The sequence below is a fragment of the Colletes gigas genome, unplaced genomic scaffold, assembly GCF_013123115.1.
Source record: "Colletes gigas isolate AHSC1104 unplaced genomic scaffold, ASM1312311v1 Colletes_gigas_Sc00011, whole genome shotgun sequence".
NCBI lineage: Eukaryota > Metazoa > Arthropoda > Insecta > Hymenoptera > Colletidae > Colletes > Colletes gigas.
In genome coordinates, this window is record NW_025106640.1 from 5,535,325 (window position 1) to 5,544,534 (window position 9,210).

At 37.9% G+C, this 9,210-nt stretch overlaps 3 protein-coding genes across 3 annotated transcripts; 2 read left to right on the plus strand and 1 right to left on the minus strand.

Annotated features, from left to right (window-relative positions):
- The first annotated feature begins 364 nt into the window (after positions 1 to 364).
- On the plus strand, positions 365 to 1,635 carry LOC122398158 (RWD domain-containing protein 4). The gene is made up of 4 exons (XM_043397822.1): positions 365 to 649; positions 882 to 991; positions 1,068 to 1,263; positions 1,335 to 1,635. Exons 1-4 carry the CDS (start codon positions 545 to 547, stop codon positions 1,500 to 1,502), a joined length of 579 nt encoding a protein of 192 aa, XP_043253757.1. The 5' UTR covers positions 365 to 544; the 3' UTR covers positions 1,503 to 1,635.
- Positions 1,636 to 1,704: 69 nt separating this feature from the next.
- Positions 1,705 to 4,017, minus strand: LOC122398157 (RUS family member 1). The gene is made up of 9 exons (XM_043397821.1): positions 3,770 to 4,017; positions 3,546 to 3,703; positions 3,283 to 3,443; positions 3,014 to 3,206; positions 2,817 to 2,932; positions 2,507 to 2,703; positions 2,170 to 2,429; positions 1,923 to 2,109; positions 1,705 to 1,854 (listed from the first exon to the last, which is right to left on the minus strand). The coding sequence occupies exons 1-9, from the start codon at positions 3,837 to 3,839 to the stop codon at positions 1,802 to 1,804; spliced, it is 1,395 nt and encodes a 464-aa protein (XP_043253756.1). The 5' UTR covers positions 3,840 to 4,017; the 3' UTR covers positions 1,705 to 1,801.
- Positions 4,018 to 5,546: 1,529 nt separating this feature from the next.
- On the plus strand, positions 5,547 to 9,011 carry LOC122398444 (the record flags this gene model as incomplete). Its single annotated transcript, XM_043398288.1, has 3 exons — positions 5,547 to 6,015; positions 6,092 to 6,443; positions 8,888 to 9,011. Coding segments are annotated over 3 exons (945 nt in total), but the record flags the coding sequence as incomplete, so codon positions are not given.
- Positions 9,012 to 9,210: the final 199 nt, after the last annotated feature.

Genomic DNA, 9,210 nt, shown 5'->3' on the forward strand with positions numbered 1-9,210 from the left:
ATTCACTTCAAATCTTACGTAATTATTGGCCTACAGATATTAAGCAAATGTAGATAATTAAAATATTCACAAATTCTAGCAAGAACAAGGAATCACGATACTGCACTATCCCGCGCGAATTCCTGCATATTTCGTCACTCGGCCAATGTAATTCGGATATTTCTAAAAGAGCCAATTAGAAATTAGTAATAATACATAACCAATGAGAATTTTAGCTTTTCTTTCGCAAATTTATCCCGCCATTTCATTAAAACATAAAGAAAATCCCGCCAAAAGTCAACTAATCAATTAATTATACGTTAATTATGACACGAAGTGTATTATCTCGCAATGAGTGTTACGCGACGCGACAATGTGAATTTCAAATCGAGTGTAAGATTTCTGATTGCGATACAGAATTTCGAAATACGGCGCATATGACGAAACAGGGGCAGCACGATCTTGTACAGCTGCGTCTACCTGTTTTCCTAACCTCAGAATAACGCATGAACGGTGTGCGCACGATAAAAATTCGACTAACAAAATTTCACGTTGATAAAAGGAAATGAGCGATGCCGAACTTCAGGAAGAGGAAAGAGAAGTACTTCTTTCAATATACGATGGAGATCCAGCTTTTAAACAGCTGACACCCACTACCTTCCAATATAAGGTCTGTCCATTAAAACGATACCAAAAACTTTACCGAAACGTTTCGATTAAATATTGAATTTATTATTAATTGACTCGTATACGACTATGATTCGAGTTCGCCCAAATCGTAAAATATAACGATGAATACTTTCAACGTGATTTGATCGTGTTTAAATCTTATATTTCTTCGGATTCTATGACATTTAGATTGGAATTTATGCATATGTGTATAACACTTATTTTACGTACAGTTTGGAGAAGATAATGATATAAAATCGTTTCTGTTGGAAATATCATGGGGTGCGACATATCCATCCGAGAGGCCTATTATTAATATGAACACATTTTACAACAAGGATATGTAAGTCCAGCTATGCTGTCCTTTGACTATTCTTGCATTCTGTTGCTTTCATTAAAGGTGAATGATTGGAATACAGTGTGCAAGAAGTAAAAGAAAATGTGGTCAAACTTGTGGAAGCAGAGGCAGATCAATGGCTAGGAAGTGCTATGACTTACACGTTATTTCAGTGTGTCCAAGAACATTATGTAGAACTAACTTCTACACAACCAGATTCTGTTGTTGAAATGAATTCCCAAACTAGCCAGCTTAAACTAACCGAAGAGAAGCAACAGGTAAGAAGTAACTGTACGAGACATTAAGTTTATTCAAAGTACATGAAACTGATCTATTTTGTTATGTACAGTTGGAGGAAACGGTAAAGAAACCCAAGAAAGAACAACTGAGCAAAGCCCAGAAGCGTAAACAATGGAACAAAGCAGATGGAAAAGGTGAAAGACCACGAGGATGGGACTGGGTGGATATAGTAAAACATTTATCACAGACTGGCCCTAAACAAGAACAAGAGTCTTAGTTCAACTTCTCTGAAAAATTTTGTACAGGTTAAAGGCGTGTTATATTTTTATAAATTATTGGAAATAAACTGGTTTCCATATAAGTTTCACTATGCTATAATTACCTGTGATAAAAATTTGTAAAAAAATATTTATAGATAATTTTCTCATTGCCAACAAATAGTTCGAAGATACAGAGATAGAATTACTTAAATGATCAATAATTATAAAATTTTATCGAGGTAAATAATATCAAGAAAAAAAGCAAGAATATTTTACTGTTTAATCTTCGTGCTTTGTTTTTACCATTTTATGATTTTTATAAAAATCTCCAAGCTGCTACTGGCAACAGATTAATTTCTGTAATCCATCCTAGAAAAAATATCTGTACAAATAAAAAAAAAACAAAATTATTATCTTGTAAAAGTAAAATTACTTACCTTTACTTTCAAGGCCACTAATAAATGCTTTGTATTCGTTAGAAATCAATAAATTAGTAGCATAAATGCTTTCTACGGCTTTTGACGACTGCACGCCATTATTCGAAGTGGAGTACTTCTTATTAAGTACGTAAAGACGCATTAACGGGTACGATAAATCGTTTACTTCGGGTTTTAAAAAAAGATCCTGGAAAAAATACAATGTCCTTAGAATAAACACAAATACAAATCGATTTATTTTACTTACAAGTGGCACTTTCAAAGACATACAAATAAACAATCCACAAAGACAAGCATGAAAATATGCTTCTAAGACGTCGTATGGCTGTGCATCTTTTTTGAGGCATACAAAAATAGTTCTATTCTGTACATCGATAGAAATCAAATACTTTCTATCTAAAAAAAGTTTTAACGATAATTCCGTGTAACTTGTTGGTATTATATCTTTTTGTATAAGATTAGCCAAGGAGACTCCCATTTTTACATTAAACCCACATATACTCCTTGCTAAAAGAGAGAAATGATTTGTATGACCGCGATTTATATTTATCTACTTAAAACGAAATTGAAATCAATGATCTTACTAGGTTTTGTGAACAACAACACCGATTCATTTCTGTTAACCTCCGCGGGTTCGGGAATGATTTCGTTCGTAAAGTAACTTTTTACTATTAAAGCGAAACGATCTTCGTTTAATGAATTTAAACATAATGCTTTCACAGCCGAATAATTTGCGTATAGATGTATTACCACCAGAAAGAGATAGAGTTCCATTACGTATCTACATACAGATTATATATACTATTGGAACATCGATATTATTACCACATTTAGTGCATAATTATGTGCTGATATTATACTGATGGTAACAAATATACGTAATTGAATATCTACCTGCCACTATGAACAGTAGAAAGTATTAAAATTCCTACAAAAGATGCTATTAAATTTATACATGTCTCTTGACTTCCATCTTTGACTGAAACGTCTGCTAAATTATTCTGTAATGCCTATAGTGAAAATAAATATTCTGTATAATAAAAAAGTATTTCATTAGTAAAAAATAAATTTATTTTCAGGCTTCTGTGTACCAGATGCTGTACAAGTGCCGCCCTTGTTGCTCCACCAGCAACACCAACAATTGATTTCATTGCTGTCGAAATGCACAATATTACAAGCGAATAGGAGGAAAAATAAGGTAAGAGCAATTCTACTCCCATTGCTAAATCGTTAAGAATGTCAGCAAAAAATCTCCATTTTTTACACTGTCCATCTAAATCTGTCCTAATAAATTGAAAAGAACCTTTGTGTTTATATAAAATTATATCAAACTATGGGAGTCTGACATGACTTCATTTACCCATTCCACCATGCAAATACAATGCGACCGATCATTCCAGTCCCATCTTTCAGTATCCATGTTACAGCTGCTGCTAATGGTGTTGCCTCAGCCTCGCCAACACCTACCCCTTGCATAATGGAATGTGTTGTTAGAGTTCCCATTATGGTACTTGCAAATGCCTTAAACACAAAACAAGATAATGCAATGATGGCTCCACGTGTAAACAATAATTTCATTCATCATATTGCAACCAGCTTCATCCAAAGCCTATGTAAACTAACCTGAACTGTATCCCATACTTGATAGAGAGTATAATCGGGATGAACACTGTCGGGATATCCTTGAGGTAAAAATACCTCTTTCACAATCGATACGAAACCAGAATAAAAAGACTTGGTCCTTGTCGTGTCTGACAATACTTCGGTTATCGATTGCTCGTCTACAGAACAAAATAAACAATAGGTTAGATGCACCAGTGACGTTTAATACGTCAGATTGCTGTTACCTTTTGATTTGACAAAAAATCTGTCTTTCTCGCTCCCATAAGTCTCGGTGAACATTAATCGCTCATGCATCTTGAGAGTACACTTCGATTATTTTTATTTAATTCGATTGCAACGTGAGTGCACATACATGCACTATTATTAACGACCATAGTCTCTGTTACATTCACGCGAGATTACACCTACACTATTCATGTAACGAAATTCCCTACTATATTTTAGTCAATATTATAGTCCCACAAATCGATTTTATTAACAAAAAAATTAAAGAATTTCATAAAAGTTGTAGAAAATATTAAGAACAATTCAGTTCTTTTTTCAGTCAATGAATCGTGTATGTTAATTCAATCGTGTTATTAAAATCACAAAATTTTGTTTTTTAATCATTATAGTGCATGTCGTAAAAATGTTTTTATTCTATTCTTTTGAGATGTTGGGTTAGGTCTGGATTGGTTTGGGTTCTGTATCCGGGAATATTAAGGAAACATCTTCGATTATCCCATTTAATTCAGATATACAAGCATCCAATCTTTTTTTTACATTCTTCGCGTCGAATTTTACGTTCTTATATAAATTAATTTTACACATTTTATTATTAAAGTCCGAAATTAAGCGATTCCCGCGCAATTCTGCGCCACCGCCCATACGTCGTGCTTCCAAACTCTCAAAAGTTTCATGTTCGTTTTCTGTATCTTTTTCCAGAATTGCTTTATTCTTAACCAACTCTGCTTTAAAAATATTATTTCCTTGCAACTTCTTAAACTGGTTTAACGTTTCTTTCCTCGTTTTGGGTTCGATTTTAACCGACTGAAACGTCCAATCAAGTGTTTTATTTAACTTATCTTCGCCGTTTTCATAATTTTCTCGTTTTATATTTTTAAACATATTTTCGTCATTTATTCTATTACTTGATGATTCATTTTCTTCTGTCCGAAGATCGAAGGTTACGTGAATGTTGTTTTTCGGTGAGCTTTTAACTTTCTTATTTTGTTGAAATAACTTATATTCCCTAATCTGCGACTCTGTCTTAAAACAATTAAAAAAATTTCGTTTTCGTTTACGTTCCATCGCTGAATAACATTGAGTGCCTCTAGAAACTTTCTTTTTTCTTATTTTTGGCGGGATTTCGTAAACACGATTACAGTATGTATTATTTTTCACTCGATTTTGGCATATTTCGTTTGTGGTCAAATTGTTTGTTTCTACTATATTGTTCAAGGTTTCTTTATTGATTAGATCGCGTTCGATTCTTCGAAAAGATTTAGATTCTTCCGGAATCGTAAGTTGATCAAGTTTTACATTACGTCTAAAGATGTCAGATTGTCTTTCACGATTGCTTGCAGACAATCGTTCACGTGTGCTCTTCAATTTTTCAGAGAATTTATTCTCACCATTAGCGTCGACATTTTTAAACGCATTAACCTCGTTTCGCAATAGCAGAGTTTTATGATTTAAAGTGGTTATAATTTTCGCGATGTCATTTAGATTCACTCCTTCATCATGGACTCGACAATAACAACGGTTTGGTTTTGCCTGTTTCGCAGATGTTAACATTTTTATCGGTACTTTTATTCAACAACATTGTATATACTCAAAACAAATGTTTACGGTAATGGAGTATTAAGATTTACGGATTTCAATGAATAATTTTGTTTACGTTACATTGAACGTCCCCATTATTTCTTCCGCTGAAATGTAGGTTATGTCGTAAGCCCGGTTACGAAGTAACTTCAATTTCATACGTGGCTCATCTGTTCTTAAATTATTCAATGGGTATAAATCGCTCAAAACACTGCAGTGTACAAATTTTTTGATCCAAATAAGCATGCGACGTGTTTTGTGAAACATAACATGTCTGAAAAATACGTGAAAGACATTCTGCAGAAGCTCGAGGAAATCGAGAATTTACACGCGAAGCTTCGCAGTTTGGTGCCCCGGGTGAAAAATCAAGAATCAGAAAATACTTGGAACATTGCTGACAGATATTCGGAAAATTTGGAGAATAAAGAGTCCATCGCGATAGAAACGAAAGAAAACCAAAGAAATTCTTCAGAAACATTAAAAAACAGTAGTGCTTCGAACATGTGGTTCACGAAACGTTTAAGAAAACTTAAGAATCCATTGATCATCGACAAATATCGAAAATTAAGAAACAATTCTGTAAATTTCGTTACTGAACAGTGGCACGACAAGAAGGATAAACTAACAAATTTGCTGTCGACCATAAACGAACGCAACATTATATTGGGTAAAAATGGTTAAGACATTCAAAATCGACGAAATAGTCGATCGAACATGGTTATGAGTGCTATGACAATTTTTAGTGAACAGAGGTGCACAAACGTCGGATCGCGAAGAATCGGAAGGAACTTCAAGAAAACGATCCGTAACAGGAAGTGAGGAAATACAGTTTTCGTCGAGAGAGAATCCCGTAAAAAGGAAACGCGCGATGCAAGAGTTGTTAGAACGATTATTAGAGCATTTTAATTACTCTCGTGATTCTGGCATCGGAATTGAGAGCAGAGTATCGATACACGATCACGCTTTAGGTAATAACGAACCACACCGAGTGCAGAAAGCGTTTTTATTACTGGACGGTGAAGCCGAGACATCGAGAATCATTTCGTCCGCCGAAAGAGTTTCAGTCGATGCCAATGGGCGAAAGTTCTTCGAACGGTAAGCATTTTTCAATGATTTTCAGAATTATGTTAATTTATAAATCTGTCATATACGTTCGAGACTTATTCGTAAAAACTAGGAGTGTATAAAATATAAAAGAAGGGACGTGAGGAAACACGCGTAAGATTGTACGTGATGATTATTTTGTCAGTACGAATATGATATTTAGCTGGCGCTGCATTGTACTGCCATCTGAACCAAGTTTTAGAAAGATAATGCTGCACTCGACGAGATGCCCCCAACGGGAAGGAACTGTTTTAAAGAAACCTTAGAGCGCATGGCGCGTGGGTCGCTCGATGGGGGCACAGGAAAGGCAGGTTCTACCGGAAGTCACGCAGCTCAAACGTAACATTACGATCACGAGTAAATCCATCGATCGTGCATCGTTTAATATCTGATTTCCCGACGAATGTATCTCGTTTATAACAAGAACAAAAACACGTAGTCTCTGATCCTGCCTGTTTGCTTGGATTTTTTTTAGGTTAGGATTTTCTTCCTCGTTTAATGGACCGTTCTCGTTCTTGGCTATTCTTAACGTAATCTCAACTTTTTATCGGTCTTCCCCGCTCTCTATCGCTCTCGCGGAATCAAACTGAAAGACACGCGAACAACTGTTTCCTACTTTGAAGAAGAAAGCTCCCGTTGTTTCGAATACAAACGGACACGATGCAATTTTTCCTGCTATTTCCTTTTCACCTGATCGAGGTAAGAAAGACCGTGACTAATCTATTCGAATGATATTCAGTATTTTATCGTGTTACTCGAGAATGCGCGCGTATTGACGGCTGTTAAAGACCGATAGAAAAAAAACAAAGCCCGTAACGCGATTTTCTACGGTGCAAAAAGTGGAACTCCGTACTTGCACGTATCGTATCTTTATCCATGGCGATGGCCATAGAGTACAGGCAACGCGTTTAACGGTCCGGCGATTTTTCTGGGAAAAGAGGCGCGTTTAAAGCAAACGCGCATGCATTGTGATCGATTAACATCGTTCTAGAAAAGAAGTTACACGCCATGCAGAGGTTTCAAGAACCGCTCTTCCGTGCTCTTTGTTACGCGACATCCAAGTAAGACCAAGGTTACGACCGTACCAAACTCTTTCTGATATTTGAAGTCTAGTTACAGTGGATAAGTAACTGGTAGATATGTTGCAATATAAAATATAATTATCGTTTAGATTGCTGTTCGCCGTGAGAGCGGCCCGGAATCGAAACTTCCGGTAGTGCAAAGTATAACAAACAGAGGGTGTCGAAGATTCGTTCCTCGAAACAAGAAGTGGCCGATAAACAAACTGGCCGCACTTAAGAGCGGAACCGGGTAAAAGTGCGAATAAACGAGCGTACCCTGCCGCCATCCCCCCTACTCTGCCTAGCCCTCCTGCTCGTTTTCCAGTCAACGACTTCGTCGGATGGTGTTGCACTCTTGCGCATGGGAAATATGGCGTACGGCATACACGCACGTGGGACGCAGAGGTGGGGCTGCGCTGCACAAGCTATTCCTGTACACCGTCGAGTCGCAAGTAGCATAACAACGCGGCCCTATTCGATGGTGTGCGTCTCCCGTGAGCAGCGAAGTCCAGAGATAGGGTGGCGGGTTGATAACGCCATGGCGACGTCGTTGAATTCCATGCTCGCCTATCTGCTCCGCCTCGCTCGATTCCTTAGACCGCAAGATCTTCTGCGACGAGCTATAAAGAAAGGCACCGAGCGACGCGAGGGAAATCCATCTTTCCGCCCGTAAAATGCTATTTCGCGATAGTAATAGTATTAGTCGTTAATTTATGCGATACCAAATGCTGACTAATGGTGATGTAATGCATGCATTTACGCGTATCTATGCCCGATATTCCCTGCAAATATTTGCAGGTCCCGTCTCCCTTTGTACACGCAAATATCCAATCGCCTAAAAACGCGACATCATTCAGGCTCGACGAATCCTTAGTCACTCCAAGTTCCGCATTTTGCGCCTAATGCAAACTAACGTTAGTCTTTACGATCGAATCCAGTCGAGGGCCATTTTCTCAAGCTCTCCGGGCACACATTCCCGAGTGGCCGTCTCGAAGCCACTGTCACAGTTTTTCGCTGCTCGTTGAAGGCTCTTAACGGTGGGAGACGGATTCGTCGAGTAGCTTAACTTAGTTAACCTCGAGTTGCTCGTTTCGACGCTAATCAAGTGTCTTGCCTACCTGAAGCGGCGATTCTACGAATTACCGTCGCTGTTTCGTTGACCGTTTATGGCGTGAACGGGAGGTAGAACGAGGAGTTTATTTGGCCGTTATTTGGTTATTTCGAGGGTGTACTCGCCGTTATAGGTCGGCACATTCCTGGATTAGATTGACCCCTTGTACGTGTACTATTTTCCCTAGTAAATTTGGGGCCCATTCTCTTGTATGACCCGACTATTCGTACAAAGGTTCTCAGAGTTGTTATAAAATTCCATAGAGGAGCAAATCTCGAGGTTAGAGCGAAACAGTGTCGATTGAAGACCGTGTTGCAAAGGGGATACTTGTATTGGCTCAGAGAATACCAAAACAGACCTTGTCCAAATAGGGACGGTGGTATCTAGGGGGCCAAGGTGTGGCGAATTTATCGTGGAATATTAATTTAGTTAGGACGGGGCACGCGACTGCTCGAGTCGCACGGCATTCTTTCTTCCTGGGCCTCTTCCCTTCATTCCCATTGCCTTCCGTGGCTCCCCACCGTTCCACGGTTTTGTAATGCCTCTCTGTCTCTGGCACTTCCTGTGTTCCGCCACGTTCACCTGT

Coding starts and splice junctions, on each gene's coding strand:
- LOC122398158 (XM_043397822.1), top strand. CDS start 545: ATGAGCGATGCCGAACTTCAGGAAGAGGAAAGAGAAGTACTTCTTTCA. Junction 650..881: donor CCACTACCTTCCAATATAAG/GTCTGTCCATTA, acceptor TTTTACGTACAG/TTTGGAGAAGATAATGATAT. Junction 992..1,067: donor ACATTTTACAACAAGGATAT/GTAAGTCCAGCT, acceptor ATTGGAATACAG/TGTGCAAGAAGTAAAAGAAA.
- LOC122398157 (XM_043397821.1), bottom strand. CDS start 3,839: ATGCATGAGCGATTAATGTTCACCGAGACTTATGGGAGCGAGAAAGAC. Junction 2,704..2,816: donor TCTACTGTTCATAGTGGCAG/GTAGATATTCAA, acceptor ATCTGTATGTAG/ATACGTAATGGAACTCTATC. Junction 2,110..2,169: donor TGTCTTTGAAAGTGCCACTT/GTAAGTAAAATA, acceptor TATTTTTTCCAG/GATCTTTTTTTAAAACCCGA.